Consider the following 19,160-nt stretch of genomic DNA (forward strand, 5'->3'; position numbering starts at 1 on the left):
TTGTTAAACATCTTGGATTCTTGGATAATGAATTAATATTTTGATTGCTCATATGTTAAACCTTTATTCATTATTATTCATTCTTGCAAATTACAAAAAGGTCAAAATTTCTGAATCCTACCGCATATTTTGTGAAATGTATAGTAAATCTTTTAAATTTGACTAACCCATTTCAAGATTGTGTTCAGATTACTAGAAAATGGAAGAGAATTAGTTTTTTATTAAAATGCGGTAAGAACCCATCACCCAAAATTTAAAAAAAAAAAAAAAAAAAAAAAATTCAAAGTTATAATAAGGAATTGCTATAAAACTTATCGTGGCAAAGCCATAGTTTACAAGAAGTATGTTGCTAACTTGCTATCCACAAATGAAACAATCAAAATGCAGGGAAAAAATTATGGAAAGGACATCCATTTCCATCGACATTCAACTAGCAGGAAGCCGTATATACAAATAAAGAACATTGAGCATAAACCCTCTAATAATGGGAATACTATCCAATTGCAGTCACACAAGAGAAAAACCTCTGGAAACAATAAAATACAACAGCTGATTTCCAAAAATTATCATCACCAATTGTCCTTCTCATTATTTCCTGCTCCTCATGATTGTGATAGCAGCCGAAGCCCAGCTTCCAAATCTTCCAAGGTGATGGTACGTAGTTCATCAGCATCTATACAATCAAAATCCAGCCTGAAGTCCAAATTCTCTCTAGCATTAACCAGCATTGTATCTACTAAACCTCCGTTCATCTCCCTACGTTGCTTTTCTGTTGTTTCTTTCTCTATCACTGTTGCAATGGCATGTATATTGCATTTAGAGTGTAAATTAAATCCATATAACAAACCTTCCTCTTGTTGATTATTCATCTTAACATGGGCGATCTTGGCTAAATCTTCTGAAGTGAAGTCATCAAAATGGAAAAACTTTGTAACCCTTCTACAAAAGCCTTCATTAGAAGCTATCACACGCTTCATTGGTTCACTGTACCCAGCAAATATGACAACAACTTTTCCACTGTCCATAACAGACATGATCTCTTCCAAGGCTTCTAATCCATAGTCTTTATCATCTGCTTTCTGCATGGGTATTAGCCGATATGCTTCGTCCACAAAAAGAATTCCTCCCTCTGCTTCTTTTATCTGTAAACAGAACTCGCATTAATCTACCACTGGAAAGTAGTCATGTTGTCCCTAACAAAAAAAAGAGTATTTAGCAACCAAAGTGGCGTACCTTCCTCCTAGTCTTTGGTCCAGTATGACCAACAAATTCACCAACCAAATCCGTACGTTGAACTTCTGTTACCCTATCAGTGGGTAGGATTCCCACAAGATGAAGTAATCTTCCAAGTATTCGAGCTACCATAGTCTTACCTGAAAGATACAAATATATGACACACCCTCTACAACTTAATCAATGAGGTATTTTGAATAAACAAAAAAATTGTCTCCTCACAAGATATTTGAAATACAATTAGTCCACTGGATTTTTTTTTTCTAGTGATTCACATCCACTCTTCTCAATAAAGACTCGGATCATACAATTGAAAAATAAACCAATCAAGGTTGAGAAACGAAAGAAACAAATCCACATATTTATGTAATAAATAGAACCATAGAAGTCTTGTTTTGTCATGAGAAGAATATCATTGAATGTAAGTGCACCTTGTAGCATCACACACAGAAAGCTAGCTAGCTAGCAACAGACTGTTAGAAGGTACATGTAGCACCAACACTGAAAAACATGTTAGAACCAAAAGGGATTATAATCTGGAAAAGACAGTTTGGACTATGGTTTAACAATAAATATGACCCCAAAAACAATGAATGTTCACAAAAGGAAACCAATTATTCAATTCAGCCAGGATGGAAGGTTGGGATTCCAAAACAGTAACTGATAAAATACTTGTCTACTAGTTTCTTAACCAGCTATCAGGAAGGAAGGAATCCATGAAAACAGATTGAAATTAAGCTTAGTTGAGTTGAGTTTTAAAAACAACACTCAAATGTTATAAGAGAGACCGACAATAAATAATTGAGCCAATGGCATGGTAAAAGTGAGGAGAATTTTATTGCCTTTTTTTTAAATTAGTGAACAAACACAAGCATTAATGACACATAAGATCATGATATAATCTGGCCACCAATTACCTGTTCCAGGATTTCCCAAGAAAGCCATATGAGGAGGTCTTCTCACACCCACTTTTAGCCCAAGGGCCCTGCGCCTCTCATCCAAAAGCATCCCCTTTGCCCATTTTCTTAATTGAACCTTAAGCTTATTTAACCCCACTATGTTAGATAATTCATTTTCAAGTTCATCCATCTTAGCTTTTGTTTCACCACATGCTTCAAGTGCTCTTTTCTTTCTCTGCTCTTCCATATGCCATTGTAATAGTTCACGCAACTTTGCACTTCCTGGACCTCGCGAGACATGATTAATAGGAGCCATGCCCTCCTGCAAATATATAAAGTTACACAAACCATCACCATTCCATAACACACAAAAGTAAAACAAATGGAATAAACTAAACAATGGCAATCTAGTATACATTGTCCTTAGCACTGCAATCAGCATTATACTCAAGCAATGTCTTGACAGTTGAGCAGTCTTCTGATCTGATTGAGTACCAAACAGCAAGGTGTAACGGTGTCATCCCATTCTGCATGAATAAGATAAAAAGTAAAAGTAAATTTAAATTAGAAGAACACTTCCACACTTTCTGTCCTTAATTTTAAACGAAACCTAAACTTAGATGAAAAAAGGGCAGGATAAAAAAAAAACACACATTAGCTTTGGCTTCAACAAAAGCACCATGGGCAAGAAGTAATCGTGCAGCATCATTGCACCCATTCTTTGCTGCCATGTGTAACGGAGTTTCTCCATACTGCAAAGTTCAGCATATTAGCGCTTAGGTTTAAATCAGATTAGTCTATCAAGAGAAGCTTATATAAAGCTTAAAATCAAATAAAAAACAATTGATATACAATTTGCTCAACACTCAGAGAGAAGTGAAATATAATCTGCACATTCACCTTACCATGTTCTTGGCTTCCAATTCAACTTTCTCCACCCCTCCCCAGTCAAGTAGGAATTTCACTATCTCGGCCCTGTTGTTACCAGCAGAAACATGCAGTGGAGTCTGTGCCATCTGCAATTAAAGAAAATTAAATTTAACATAAAATGGAAAAGAAACAACTCAACAGGAAGATGCATGTTCTCTCTCTTTCTCTCTCTCTCTCTCTCTCTCTTTCTCTCTCTCTCTCTTTCTCAACTCTAATTAGACATTCTCAATTTTTATACTCAAATCTTACTTCAACCCAGCAAAAGATGGCAGAAAACATACAAATACAAGTGAATGACAAAATAAATTAAAGTTGAGGTTAAAAATTTCACAATAAAAGCTTCAATAACATAATGACTACATTCTCATGTCCCTGGCAATATTTTCTATGCATGCCAACCAAAATAGGTAGATTGGATTTATCTGGTCTGGTTATCTATGGTTAATGCCTATAACTTTTAACAAACGCAAAACCAACTTAGAGACATGTGAGGGATGGTGAAGGATGATTCGTTTTGTAGGTATCTCTCCTATATTTGATAGGCAGTATCCACAACAAAAACTCTTGAAAGAAAGTTATGTGTCTCGTAATCCCTTTAAACTAAGATAATGGACCTAATGTCCTAATCCTAAGTCATAACTTCCTTCTCCTTGTTCAAAACCAAAATGAGGCCATGAATATAGGAACAGCTTTCGCCATTCCTTCCTTCCACTCATAATTATACTGATGCCACAAATTTGCAGATTATCTTCAATTTGCTTGACTAAAGCTAGGATATACCTCTCAACATTTCTACAAAGCATTCACACCTTCAACATCTTATTAACTGGCCTTGTGGCAATCAGTCTACCGCTAAATGACATAAGCTTATCCTGAATATAACAAAGTCCAGATCTTCCATGATCTAAGTGAAAGGAAATGAAGAGAAACCTAATGATGTCCTATTATGATTAAAAAATTACGCAATTCTATTCAATTGTGTCCATAATAGATCTAACTGGCGTCCCTTCGCCATCACGCCAAAACCTCTACTTGCTAATAATCTCCTCTTTGAAGTCTAAATTCAACTTCACATTTCTGAAATAAACGTTTCCAATGCATGAGTTAAATGGGGGAAAAACTAGAATAACAATCCACATCGTCAGGCAGTTGCATTTTCAATGTCCGAAGAGAATTAAACATAAAAACGCATGCCAATCAAAAATTGGTAAAAAAAATATATATATATTGTTCAGCAAGCACAATCAAACAATGAAGAGACATAACAATTAAGGAAACGGATCCATGGCAGAAGCCAAAATTGACAGAAAATCACAGCAAAGAAAATGAATAAAAACAATCAATAGTTTACAAACGATTAGTGTTGAAAAGGAATAGGATCTTACAACAGGATTTCTTTCATTGAGAAGAGCAGGATTGGCCCGCAGCAGCTTCTGAAAGCCAAGAAGATCTCCAGACTGGGCGCAGGCATGAATGGTGAGGGGTCTGGAAGATCTAAAGCGTTGATCCTGATGAGGAGCCTCCATGATTGATCCTGGAGGCTGGTGCCTTCTTCTCTCCCACAGAAGAAGTTCAAGAAGGGGAGGGAAGAAGAGAGAGAGAGAATATGGGCGGACCTCTCGGCGCTCACTATTTCTATTTGCAAGTCAAAAATATTACACTGTCTCTGTCCGATTTGTTTCCTTTCACAAAAAAATTTCTCGAAAAATGCAACCGTCGGTTTCGCTTTTAATTTTCTTATTTTATATTGTATTAAATTGATAAAAAAAATAAATAAGTTAATTATGACAAAGTAAGTTCAAAATTAATATTATTAAATAAATCTCTATATTTTTAATTAAAGTTAAAGAAATTTTTATTTAATAAAATATTATTTTTCTTTTCAATTATAAATATTAAAAAATATTTTAATGTTAAATAATTTTTATTCAACATATTTTCTATTTTTTATTTTTATTAAAAATAATAAATAACTTTAATATTTAAGAATTAGTAAAAAATAATATTTTACGATATAAACTTATTTGACATTAATTAAAAAGTTTAATAATTTATTTAGATTAAAACTTAATTTTAAAGTTATTTAATCCTCAACTGAAAGTATATAAATTTATATATTTTTTGTATATAGAATTTATTTTTATTTAATAAAAAAATAAAAATTGAAATTTTACGAAAATTGAGCTCATTCACATATTAATATACGTATTAAAACTGTCAAAATTAGTCATTGTCTCCTTGATTAAAGGATAGTTTTGGTTTATGAGGCAAATAGTAGGCATTTGAGCTTCAATATATTGCATTAAAATGGCTAATCACTAAAAAAAAAATTTAACTTTATTATAATTTATAATTAATAAATGCTATCAACATAATTAGACCATTTTAAAAAAATGAAAGCCCTTTTTTTTAATTAATTAGAATTTTATCAATTTGAGAGAAGTAAAAATTCGGAGTGAATGAGTGGTTATACTAGACTAGATAAAGTCCGTAATGAGAGGAGGGAGATTGAGGTGGTTTGGTCATGTGAAACTTAGAAATACGGAGACTCCAGTTAGACAAGTAGAGCACATTATGTTAGAGGATAGAAAGAAAAAAAGGGGTAGACCTAAATTGACTTGGAGGAGAGTAGTACAAAATAACCTAGAAGCATTACATATTTCTGAAGATTTAACCCAAAATCGTTGAGAGTGGAGAAAGCGAATCTATATAGCCGACCCTAAATTTTTGGGATAAAGGCTTAGTTGAGTTGAGTTGAGAGAAGTAAAAAAAATAGCAAGTAGAGTAAAATTTGATTTTCTGAAGATCTTTTACAATTATCTTAATTAAATAATGTGAAAATATTTTTTATATATAAATTATTTTTTATAAAATAAATAAATTTTAAAATTAAAAAAATGTAAATTAATAAATTTAATTTTCTCTAAAAAAAAAAAAAGCAGAGTTTGGTTTACCTTTTTTTTTTCTGTTGTTGCGTGCTAACTGGGTCTTCCGGATGACTGTAGCAAATGAGCTGTTCTCCGCTGATATTACATGGGCAATGAACTAATAATACCATCATAGCTGGGTTGGCCAACTTGGCCATACGTATATGCAAACTATTCTATTGCTAATTTTTAATATCGCCTGATGTATAATTTGCATTAGTGACTGATCGATGAATACTTGATAATTCTAATACTATATAATGGGAATTAAGATCAATGATTGACTTCAGCCAAACCCATTTGTTATCTGTATCCACAGATGTTTGTTATGTTTTGCATGAACTCCCTAGCCTGGCAGGGAGAGGCAGCGTGAAATAATGGATCATGGGCAGAAATAATGTAAACCGGTTGGGACCTCCCATGTCTCTCCTGCTCCCAAGAATTAACAAACATGGGCAGAAGCCCAAAATCAAGAATCAAAAGCCAAAAATTGACGAGAACTATAAAATATAGAAGCCCATAATGCCTAATTTTGGGTTGCTCATCCCAAGTTTCCACCCATTAGGCCTAAGCAAATGAAGACAAATTTGGAAGGAAAAGAAAAAGACAAAAGTGCCTAATACTGAAGTTCAGTCAGAGAACATTATGACTTTCATAATTTTCGAGCTATTATGAAGGTCTGGAAATAATTAATTTAATTGACTAATAATTTGAATACACTTAAAAAAAAAACTACAATAACAAATCTTATTTTTTTTTAATGAAAATGAAATCTATTTAAAAGATATCATTGAAAACAAACATTCAAAGCATTTTGGAAAACCAACGACAAAATAGAGTGAGGCACCTCCTTAATCCACACACAATCAGAATTGATAACTATATTCCTTCGACAGTCGAGCTCTAAATAATAATAAAACAACCCTTCCCTTGGCACTTACCCCACTCAATTTCTCAATTAATGAATTTAACAATTTGCTTTTTAAAATTTCAAATGGCAATACTAAATGAATGTTGGCAATGGAGTAAATAGCTAGCTACATCGCAACGAGGGTCATCTTGAAGCCTAATACTGAAAGATGTCACGATAATGCAGACCCACAAACCCACGTATCCTGAAGAACACGCAAGATGAGGTTGCTCTAACGTGTGGCCGTCACAGTTCTCCCCCACCACCTTAGATCGAGATGAACGAATCTACCTCCCCTCCTGTCTCACGCACGCAGATATTTTATTAATTTCCTCAAATCCTCGTTCTAATTTTTGGCTAACTGGATAAATAACCAACGTGGCTTCAAGAAAAAATTAATCACACAATTGCCCTCCCAAAACATTGGAACACTGTACATGAACTGCTAGTTTAGTTTCCGTTATGGCTGCAATAACGAAGCTTCACATATGCCCACAAGGCATAGATAATTTTTCTTTCCGGGAACAACCGAGAAATGGATTACTTAGACAGGGCTTTTCATGGTCCGGTTGTGGCGGGGTACATAAGGGGCGTCATGGGTTGTGCTTACACAGGTGCAGGTCTTTTAGGTCTGAAGATGAAGGGGAAGTGGAAGAGAAACAGAACATAAGTGGAAAAAAGTGTAGGGTGGTAAAGGAAAACGAAAATAAGTTGAAGAAGGAAGGTGGGTTTGGAAGATCGGACTCACAGTCAAATGAAAAGTATACGAAGGCAGAGACAATAGCTAAAGTGGAGGAGATTTCGTCATCGGTGAGTTATAAATAGGTTAATTTTGTAGATATTCTACAATTTTGATGAATATGCAGGTAATTTAGCAATCTTATGAGCTTAAATGCGTTCAACTGAACTCTAACATTTGCTGTTGATTGAATTTAAGGCTGAAATTTTAATTTTATAATATTCTTGTCACTTTGTTCAGCCTACTTATTTATCTTAGAAGCGTTTTTCAATTCATTTGGATAACAAATTACAAATGCACTGGATTTTTAATTTTTATTTTCACAGTACACTAAAGCTTAGCAGTTAGCGTAGCTAATAAAACTGAAAAAGAGAGAGTAAGATTCACATTTTAGTCTTTTTCTTCGCATGCAGCAAGATTCATGGATGTTATCTTTATTAAAAGTTTGATGGTTAGATAATATATCCATCACAATTTTGACAACTGCAAGTTTAATTAAAACCTGTCTTCATGATCCAGATTGCTATCCAACCTGGAAGATATATCATCACCATGATGACCACTGGTGTGGTACTTGCAGTTGGTTTTCAGTTATCAGGTAAGGGAATGTGCATCCTTTTACAATGAGGGTAATATGCCTTACCCTGCATTAATGTTGTTAGATTGATGTGAAACTCAATTGTTCTGTAAATTTTGGTGAAGGGGGAGACAGTAAAATGAATACACTGATTTGGTGTAGCTGGCTTGGAGGAATTGTTATAGCAACTAGATGAACATTGTCGAGCTGGTCCACTTAAAGTTGTCATAACTGGAAGGAACTATCCCTCTCTGTCTGCAGGCTTCATGCATTAGTTAGTTTTGCCTTATCAAACTCCATGTAAACCCACTATTTGTGTAACTTTAAAGTTAAAAGGTGATGAGGGCTCTTGTAAGAAGCCAGCATCCCTTTGATGCATAAACAAAATACATCTCAATGTTTCTTCATCTGATTTGTTATTTTTGGGAACCTAGACATATTAATGCTTTGGTTGAAATTAAGTTGTGTGAGGTATAATTAAAACTTTGGCGTAGAAATCCTGCTTATGGATTGGGAGAATTTATGTGTGTATGACTGTATGTTCTTGTGCATGTTTAAACTGGCTTGTTTAGCACAAGGGGTTTTGGAAAAGCGCTTGCTCGAGAATTTCTCGTCTGGCGATCATGTGGTTATTGTTTTACGCAGGTTGTATACAAAATCGTGACATTATTTGTTTATGGATACATATTATTCTGTCTTTATGATATCTGCACTCACAACTTCTCATCCTTGATTGGATCGCTGTGAAGGCAGCATCGAGTCTGTAGATATGACGGTCAGAGAGCTTGAAGAGAACCTCAGGGAAGGAATGGTCACCACCAGTGGCTCATCTAGGACAAATCTGTCAAAGTAGTTGGCATATCTTGTGATGTTTGTGAACCTTCTGATGTACAGAAATTGGCAAATTTTGCTGTCAATGAATCTGGATCCATTGACATGTTGGTGAGCGATTCAGCCTTGGCTGTTGAAGTTTCTATGTAACTTGCAGTTTAGGAATTATTTTAGTAACACTAAATGCACACACATAAATCACAAGTTACCGCAGCAACCAATGATATTATAAAGCATTTTGTGCCCAATATGATGCTATGATTTTGGTTTTACTCTATTAACCAGAAATTGTCCTCATTTCTTAATTACCTGAGAGGAGTACTCCTATATGTTCGTGCATATTGTGAAAAACTGAAAAATGTGAGATCACTGTATTCTTCTGACATCATGATTTTTGTATTTCAACATGGAACAGATAAATAATGCTGGCACAAATAAAGGTTTTAGACCTTTGCTGCAGTTTACTGATGAAGATATTAAACAGGTACCTGAGATATAAACCTAATTGATATTTGACAAGGTTAGCTTCCTTGTATGCTTCAAGTGAAAGGAAAATCCAAGCAATGATTTTTTAAACATGGGGGCCTAACATTAATGATTGCATGATGATTCTTAAAGTAGTATTTATGATTTAAATAAGGCTTGGTTTAATCAATTAAACAAATCACACAAGTGTTTCTGACCTTTGCGCGTTTGTGGAATGACATTGATTACATGTGCCTGCTTGGATGCCTAACGTTTTGAAACTTGAATGTATCTGTATGGATTCTTTGCTGTGCAGTTGATCCTATATTCTTATATCCAAATACTTTTGATATGCATGTGGTTCATTTACAATTTGAATTGATTAGCTTGTTCTACTGGTTTCACGGCAGATTGTTTCAACTAATTTGGTTGGATCTATTCTCTGCACTCGAGAAGCAATGCGTGTGATGGTAAGCCAACCTAAGGGGGGGCACATTTTTAGCATGGATGGTGCTGGTTCTGGGGGATCTAGCACCCCTCTTACAGCTGTGTAAGTTGTAATTTCTTATTAAAGTGGCACCCTGCATCCTCATGGGCAGAGACTGTTTTCACCAAGACTTATTAATAATTGTTCTTCAATAACCCATTGCACATGTGATGTTCGGAATTCCTGGTTGCTGTTCATGATGTGAACTTTTTTTTTTTTCTAATTTTTTCAATGTTGTAGTTATTGATCAACAAAATGTGGTCTTAGGCAACTTCAATCATCACTTCTGAAGGAGTGTAAGCGATCTTAAGTTGGAGTGCATACAGCATCTCCAGGCATGGTCCTTACAGATTTGCTATTGAGGTACAGTGGTTGCATCTCTTATTTATCCAATGCAATAGTCTGCCATTCTAGAAACAAAATATCTTGGAAGTTTATGACAGCCTTTTACAGTGCCTAGTGCATGATTTATTTGAGAAAAATTTTGGCTAACAATGCTATAATTTCTCCCTCCTCCAAACAGCCTGAACCTATCCTGAAGCTCATAGTGCATCAAATGAAATTTCCAATCATTTTATTTCTCAACAGGTTCTTTATTTATTAATATAATGTTTTCTCTGGCCGCTGCTCCATTTTCTTTTGCAGTGGTTTAACATCATCTATGAGCTTCCTGAAACAGTTGCTAGAACTTTAGCTCCACGGATGCAGGTAGCAAAGGGTTCATGGTTGCGGCAAGGTCGCTGGTTTGATGACCAGGTAATCTTTGATATCGTGCAGGAATTTGCAGGTAACTGCAAAAATTATTCGCAGCATTCTAATTAGGCAAGGAAAAAATGCTTTACCTGTAACTTCATTAATTGAATGGACAAGTTGACTCTTGAATGATTCTCGTCTATCAAAATTGTTTTCAGTTCCCCTAAACCTTTCAGAATAAACTTCTTATCACTAGTGACCAAAACCTACTGAAAACTGGTGTAGTCCACATATGTAGCCAGTGAACAACTTAGCATTTACTATGCACCATGGAACTTTGTTAGTTTACTCATAGCGTGCACTTTATAGCCTCAACTTATTTATGTTTCTAGCTGAACTTGTTTTAAAAGACAGATTTTCAATTCACAAGTCACAACCATCATATTTATGGAGATTCTTCATGATAAAATGAGACATTTTGTCAATTGAAGCACCTTTTTTCTTAAAAGAAAATCACCTTTGTTTTTCTCTGTCTGCAGAGATGTTTTGTCAAGCACAAATCCTGGAATCATTTTATCTTCCTGCTAATTAATGATACTTTACAGCAAGAATTTATTCCTAGTTATTTTGCAGGGAAGAGCATCATATGCAGCTGAGGCAGACCGACTTCGTAACTGGGCTGAAAACCGTGCAGGGTTTTCCTTCACAGATGCAATGGAAATGTACGCTGAAAATACTTGAGTGTCTGTGTTTTCCCTTTCAGTTGTCTGGGCCTTCATAATCCTTTCGAGCACAGGCAGCACTTTTCCTGGCACCTGAATGCTCTACAACTGCAAGTCTGCAACGTATAAGGAATTAACGCATCATGTTTATAGGTGTAGTTTGAGGAACCTACAAAAACGTATCACCCTGGAGCATTACTTAACCATTCATAAGCGCTCAGATGTTTTAGATGACGAGCCCAGGTGACCATTAAAGTAGTCTTACCTGTATCATAGGAGTCAGGGTTAATTTGGAGGTTCTACATGCAGGAAACAGAAGACATTTATTTCTCAGTGGAGTATTCTCTGCTAAGATGAAACACGGTGCTTGATTTTTAATGAAGCATTCTCAACCGATATTCTTGTGGATGTAATATCCATGAAAATTGTGATGAATTGAACTCGATGCATTGTGTACCAGCATTTACCAGTGCAAGTAGAACACCAAAAGGGCTGTGTAACTAATCTGTTCAATTTTGAATCGAACGTAATTAAAATAAGGGAAAATCGAATTAAGAACCCCAAGTGCAAATGGAAATTGTGTGAAAACTGGACAACTTTGTCTGGCCTTTTTGCTCATAATGATTGCACGTGTAATCTTATTCTAAGGATTCATCATGGTGGGGTGGCTATGACTGTGGTCTATGGTTGATGCTTTCGTCGAGCGTTGTTTCGGCTGAGCCTGTATGAGGAAAAAGCTCATGCCTCCAAAATCCACTCTTGAAGGTGGAATTCCACCGTTAGTTAACCATGATTAGCGTTTCCGTAAGTGGCACTGATTTGTTAATTACACAAACATCAACAAAAGCATCAGTCATAGATTAGCCATGATTAAGATGTTTGGATCATCTCTTGCTTTCACACTCTTGAGTCCTGCTTGGTTTAGCTGATTTACAATAAATTTTTAGTAAAATTTTGTCTAGATGCTATTACTTATATGTAAAATAATTAATAAAATTATATATATAATTTATTTTATTATTTAAATAAATATATAACTTTTTATTTATTATATTGTATTTATTTTATTATTAAAATAAATAAATAAATATAAATTAAATAAATATAAAAAAATATAAATAATACATATTTTTAATAATATAAAAATATATTACCATATAGAATAAAGTAATTTTTTAATCTTAAAATAATAACAGTTTATTGAGAATAATTTAAAGGATGTATTAACTCTTTCTTTCACAATAAGATAGAATTCAAATTTTATAATTTATGAAGTAAATTAAAAAATAATATATTAGAAGTATCTTATAATTTTCCTTTGTTAAGTGGCAGTTCCTCAATTTGCCATCTGTCAACAGACACATTGTGAAAATGGACTCTTCGTTCGCTCAAGGCATCATCAGCGCAACAAATCCCTAGTAGCCGTTGACCAATCCTGTGCCCTTAATTTTCCAAATTTACTTCTGCGTCACATCCGTTAATCAGTAAGAATCGTAGGTAGGAATAAAAAATAATAATAATGTAGAAATTATAATAATGGGGAATAGGGATGGAGAAGGAATAAAGAAATTGAAAGCTTGCAAAGAATCCATATTTTAAAGGGAGACTGATTAGGCTGAATACTTAGTATTTTGTCAAAAGCGAATGTCATGCCACTAATTATGAGGTTGATTATAATAATGGCAATCCCATGTGATGTTCCCCTTTCCAAAATATCATCTCATTTGTCCTCTTCAACTATCCCTATTTTCAATCCTATTCAACCCCTTCCACAAGTTCAAGGCATCATAATTCTAACCCAATTTTTATGCCAATCCTGAAGTTTTGCCAACCATTCATTTCACTTGTCCACATTCAACTATTTTTTTACAAACCAACCCCTTTAATCCCATCAGAGTTAAAATAATTAGATTGAGATATTTCTTTCAAGAAAATAGATCGAGTCTAACTCAACTTTAAAAATTAATTTAAATAGAATAAACGTTTAATATCATATAAAGAGTATCTTTTTTTTTTTAAATTAATATAAAATATTAATACATCTCCTCACACCTAAAACTAAATACTAAATCGTGAAATACTTATATAAAATAAAATATATTTTAAAATAAGTTTTATATTTCTATAATTAAAACATATTTTAAATCAATTTTAATTCCAACGATCCATTTATAAAATAAATACACCGCTCAATGCCAACGCTAGTGGGTTGCCAATTAGCCGGCGGGCATTGTTTCATTTGTTTGATTATGTCAAGTCAAAATGTCATCCATTTGAAACAATACTGCTGCTGCAGTGCTGGCTCCCACATTTGAACATGCCTCTGCACCAGCTCTTCACTGTCTTCTAGAATCTTTTGCGGCCTGCGTATTTGACCTTCCACTTATTTATTTATTTTTTTTTTTATAAAGAAGTGTAAAAGTAAAATTAATTAACATTGGGAGTTAGACTGAAAATCGAAAAGGAAAAAATATTATTTAACTTTTATATTTTAAAATTTTATTTTCAGTGTTTGTATTTTATTTTTATTAAATTATTTAATTTTTTTATTAAATTTGTTATTATTTATATTATTTAAATTATTATTTAATCTCTTTATTTTAAGAAAATTAATTAATTAATTTTTATATTTTTAAAAATATTATTATTTAATTTTTCTATTTCAGTGAAATTAATTAGTTAATCAATAAATTTTAAAAAATATAACTTTTAAAAAAATATATTATTAGATAAAAATAAAAATTTTATTATATAAAAACTAAATTTGAATTTATATTTTTTAAAATTTTTAATTCATTTAATATCATTTTTATATTTTCACTATTGATGAATAATTTTCCTTTATTACTTATATTTTTAAGTAAATTGATTAATTTTTTTTAAATAATTTGTATTATTTTTATTAATAAATGAAAATAAAGAGTAAATGAGAGGGAGAAGGGTTCGAGCACAAAGGAGAAGCAACATGAATAAATAAAAATAAGAGAAAGTAAAAGAGAAATAAATGAAAGAAGAATATGGTAGTTTAGGTATAAAAAATAATTATATAATTATATAATTAATAAAGTTAAATTATATGGACTAACTAATATATTTTTCTAAAATACAGAAACTAACTAATTAGTTTCACTAAAATAGAGAGACTAAATAATAGTTTAACCTGTATTGATTAATAGAAAAATTAACAAATTGACTCAACAGTTTAACAAAGATAAAATATAAAAATTAAATAATATATTTTTTAAAATATAAAGATTAAATAGTTAGTTTCATTAAAATATATAAATTAAATAATAATTTATCTAATTAAAAATTTTAAGTTTAAATTTATTAATATTAAATTCATTATATTTTTACATTTATTTAATTTTTTTTATACAAATTTTTTTTAAATAGTATTTTATTACTTAACACATATACACTTTCTCTAAAAACATAAATCTCACTTTATTATAATTAAATAAAAAATTATTTTATTATATTTAAAAAAATAATATTTTTAATACTTTTATGCATACAATCATTGTCAATGTTTCAAAAGTCTTTGGTTAATTAATTGTTAAAGAAAAAATAAAATAAAATTGAAGAAAGAATGCGTGTGGGTCCAAAGAAATGACTGATGGGTGCATGTTAACATATGAATTTTGGTTAATCTATTTTTAACTGTCAAATATAAATAAATAAAAATATAGAATGAGCGTAATTATCATTAAAGATTAAATACAATTAAATTCATAAATAATAAATATTATAGGAAAATTATAAATTAATTAGGTTTTAATTTCTTATAGACCATATATATGTATGGCAACTTTATATTTACTAATAAAAAATTAATATATATTATGTGTTTTGTTACTCAATTGTCTTCTCTTAAGAATAATAATTTCATATTATTTTTTAAATTCTATTTATTTTCCTTATTATGAATTATGAAATCTTTAATTTTTATTTATTTTTTAATCTAATTATGTGAGAATTTAACTGAATTTTGAAGTATAGCTAATTTAATATTATATATTTCTATGTCATTAATTTAATCTATATTAATCATATTAGATTTAATATTTATATCTAAAATTAAAACAATAAATTTTCAAGCAGATAATTTTATAATGATGAAATTGAATGTTAGAAACAATTCATATTTCTTATATATAAATAATATTTATAAAATAGACTAAGAAAGCTAATACAATTCTTCAATTTTATTACTTTTATTTAATTTCTTTTTTACATTTTTCATTATTTTAGTATTTTTGTTGTTTATTTTAATCAAAATGCAATTAACATAACTAATAATAATAGATGTTTTAATAATTTTGTCATGTTTATTACTTAATAAAATGTTAAACTGAATAGTAACATGTGTAAATGTGTGAGAATAAAATTTACCTTTGTAAAATATTTAGATAGAAGTATAAACTTTTAAATATTTTTACCCTACTTTCTAAGTAATGATAGAATTATAGTTAAAAGAAAAACTTTTACTTTTTCTTTTCTCTCTTATTATTTTAATGAATAATATATATATATATATATATATATATATATATATATATATATATATATATTCAGTTAATTATATTTATATGGATAAATCAATATTTAAGTTACATTAAAATTTGTTATATTATAAATAATATAAAGTATTAAGAATATTTTTTACAATCTCAATTTTACTTTCATGTCCACTTTTATATACACTATTTTTTTTTTAACGTGCAATACATGTTGTTTATACTCATTAATTATTATTTAATTTATTTTTATGTAATTTTCTTTTAATTTTTTTATATGATATGATAAATTAAATTTAGTCTTCATTAAAAAAAAATTTAGTCATTCATTATCATAATAACAAATCACTATGACAATATTTTACTATTAATTAAAGTTGATATATACTTTTAAATTTTGCGCCAATTTAATTTTATATTTTTTTAAAATCATCCTCTTTGAATTTACTATTTATATAGTTTATGATTTTTTTTAATTATATATATATATATATATATACACACACACATTAGAGAAAAGAAGATACAAATTTAGTGAAGAAATAAAAAAAAAAAACCACGTTGAAAGTTAAAATTAATTAAGTTTGAGTAAATATCATGAAAATAATGTAAATTCGTAACTAATATATTAAAAAAGCTATAACTTTATAACAAATAAAATATTTGTCATTGAATAGAATTAAAATTTTATATTTATTGATATAAATATAAGTTTTTTATTTAATTAAATGGTTAATTTTTAATAGTAATTTTATAATTATGTTAATTAAATAGTTTTTAATAAAAACTTAATATTTTTAATACTATAAATTTGTAAATATTTAGAATTAATTAAAAAATAAATTAGTATAAATAAAATTCAGTATTTAATATTATTTATTAATTTAATTGTAATAAATAAAATATTTTTAATAAATTAATAATATTTATAAAATTAAAAATATAAAATTGTAATAGAATTTTTAGTATAAATATAATTAATATAAATAAGATTTAGTATTTAATATTGTTTATTAATTTGATCGTAACAAATTAAATATTTTAATGAATTAATAATATTTCTAGAATTAAGAATATATAATTATAATAGAATTTTTAGCATAAGCATAATTATTGTTAAAATAATATTAAAAATTTTAATTTATATTAATTAAAATAATATTTAAAATTATTTATAAATTTAATAAAAGGCATCGCTTAAATTATTAGTGACGAAATTATATAAAATTATTTTTAAAAGTATTAGAGATGAATAAGGTGTTGCTAAAAGTATTAGTGATGAATTTGTACAAATAACTTTCAATGGCTGAATGTATCATCGGTGAATACATTATTGCTAAAATAATTAGTTATGAATTTTTATTATTGATTTATTATATATTTATTATAGATTAATAATATTTTTTATTTATTATTTAATTAATTATTTTTTATAAATTTTATATTTAATTAAAATTAAATATGAATAGACTAAAAAATTTAAATTTATATAAATTTTAAAATTAAAAATTTTAAATATATATAAAATTTAAAATTAAATAAAATAATAAAAATATAATTATAATTATAATTATAATTAATTTTAAAAATAAATAATATTTTTAACAAACTCTACACGCATTCCTTTTTATACATTTATATATATTAATTACAGAAAAAAAAAAAAACTAATCTCTCCGATGATAACGGTTGAAAGTAATTAATCAGACAATCTGCCACCAAAAACGATGAGTCACAACATTGGCATTGGTCATGTCTTCTCAACAAATTTGACAATATAATCCCACCATTTTTTTTTTCTTTTACTTCAAAATAAGAAAAAAAAAATCGTAAACTGAATTATTAACTAATATCATATTTTTATCAATTTTAAAAATTAAATAATACCATTAAAATAAATTTTTTTAGTTCCATATACAGTAATTCTGTAATTAGGTTATTAATTTAATTGTTTAATATATATTATAATACTAAAACTTGAATAAAATAAATTAGATTTTCTATTTAATTGTCAAGTGATTTACTCTTCATTTATTTCATAAAAAATAATTTATATATAAAAAATATTTTATGTTTTTTTATTATAATATTAAATTAATGATATATATATATATATATATATATATATATATATATATATATATATATATATATATATGTGTGTTTTTATATTTTAATAATAATCATCAAAATTTAGAAATAGTAAATTAAGTTATTTTTTTAAATAATTTAATTTTTTTTACTATAAAATATTTTTCGCTAACTATTTTTTTAAGTGTCTGAAATACTAAAAAATACATAAAATATTTTTTCTAGAAAAATATTTAAGAGATTATAAATAATATTTAAATGCATTTAATATCAACTTGGCCTCCTATGAAAATATGTAAATATTTAAGATAAAATTTTATATTTTGATTGAATCAATTAACATATATTTTAATTAAAAATTTTATATTTATTTATAATTAATTATAATTTTAAAAATCTAATCATATTAAATATATCATTAAATATTCATTATATATTACTAACTTTCTATTTTGTGATGTTTATTAGTCAAAATTTCAAATATAAAAAATATGTTTAATAAAATATTTAATCATTTCTACTCATATTTTTTTTTTCTGGATTTACTTATTAAATTTTTTCCCCTCAAAATTTGAAGTGAATTAGTGCATAAATATTGATTGATTTAATTTTTATGTGTTAATATTGTGATTATATATTTAGGTAATTGGAAAATTTTAGGGAGTTTGATTTTATAATTTTCTTTATATTTTTCCTTATTACTATGTCTATATTGGGACTTTCTGTTTTTATTGTGTTCAAAATGATAATCAATTGCAATTGGTAGGCAATAATTTTTCAAAATTTCATTGTAATATTTTTATAATTAGATTTTCCATAAATTTTGGAAGAGTGCACATGATGGACAAACCCCATCACAATAATGGGAAAATTAGTAAAAAAAATCTACCATAAATTAAAAAAAAATCAATAAAATTCCATATTTTTTTTTTATATTTGTCTAATTACACTTTATAATCAATAATGTCATCAAGGAATTAATAAATTGTCACATTAAACATCTTTTAACCCAATTAATTCAATTTAAATTTTTTAAAATTAAAAATAAAATAAAAAGAAGATGGTTAAATTTTTTTTTGAATAACAGTCATTTATTTAAATATATGTATAAGAACAATAAATACAAATTATCCAAA

General features: G+C 28.7%; 1 protein-coding gene and 1 pseudogene across 1 annotated transcript; one reads left to right on the plus strand and one right to left on the minus strand.

The window, feature by feature from the left end:
- Nucleotides 1–286: 286 nt before the first annotated feature.
- Nucleotides 287–4,727, minus strand: LOC110671820 (protein CfxQ homolog). Its single transcript, XM_021834407.2, has 7 exons — nt 4,448–4,727; nt 3,038–3,148; nt 2,786–2,884; nt 2,549–2,659; nt 2,151–2,454; nt 1,234–1,373; nt 287–1,142 (listed from the first exon to the last, which is right to left on the minus strand). The coding sequence occupies exons 1-7, from the start codon at nt 4,586–4,588 to the stop codon at nt 603–605; spliced, it is 1,446 nt and encodes a 481-aa protein (XP_021690099.2). The 5' UTR covers nt 4,589–4,727; the 3' UTR covers nt 287–602.
- Nucleotides 4,728–7,024: 2,297 nt separating this feature from the next.
- Nucleotides 7,025–12,307, plus strand: LOC110671789 (probable chlorophyll(ide) b reductase NYC1, chloroplastic; annotated as a pseudogene).
- Nucleotides 12,308–19,160: the final 6,853 nt, after the last annotated feature.

Source organism: Hevea brasiliensis, chromosome 11, assembly GCF_030052815.1.
Source record: "Hevea brasiliensis isolate MT/VB/25A 57/8 chromosome 11, ASM3005281v1, whole genome shotgun sequence".
Classification (NCBI taxonomy): Eukaryota; Viridiplantae; Streptophyta; class Magnoliopsida; order Malpighiales; family Euphorbiaceae; genus Hevea; species Hevea brasiliensis.

Excerpts from the sequence above, each read along its gene's own strand:
- LOC110671820 (XM_021834407.2), bottom strand. The coding sequence starts at position 4,588 with ATGGAGGCTCCTCATCAGGATCAACGCTTTAGATCTTCCAGACCCCTC. Across the intron at positions 3,149-4,447 it reads TCAATGAAAGAAATCCTGTT|ATGGCACAGACTCCACTGCA; the intron begins GTAAGATCCTAT and ends CTTTAATTGCAG. Across the intron at positions 2,455-2,548 it reads ATTGCAGTGCTAAGGACAAT|GAGGGCATGGCTCCTATTAA; the intron begins GTATACTAGATT and ends ATATATTTGCAG.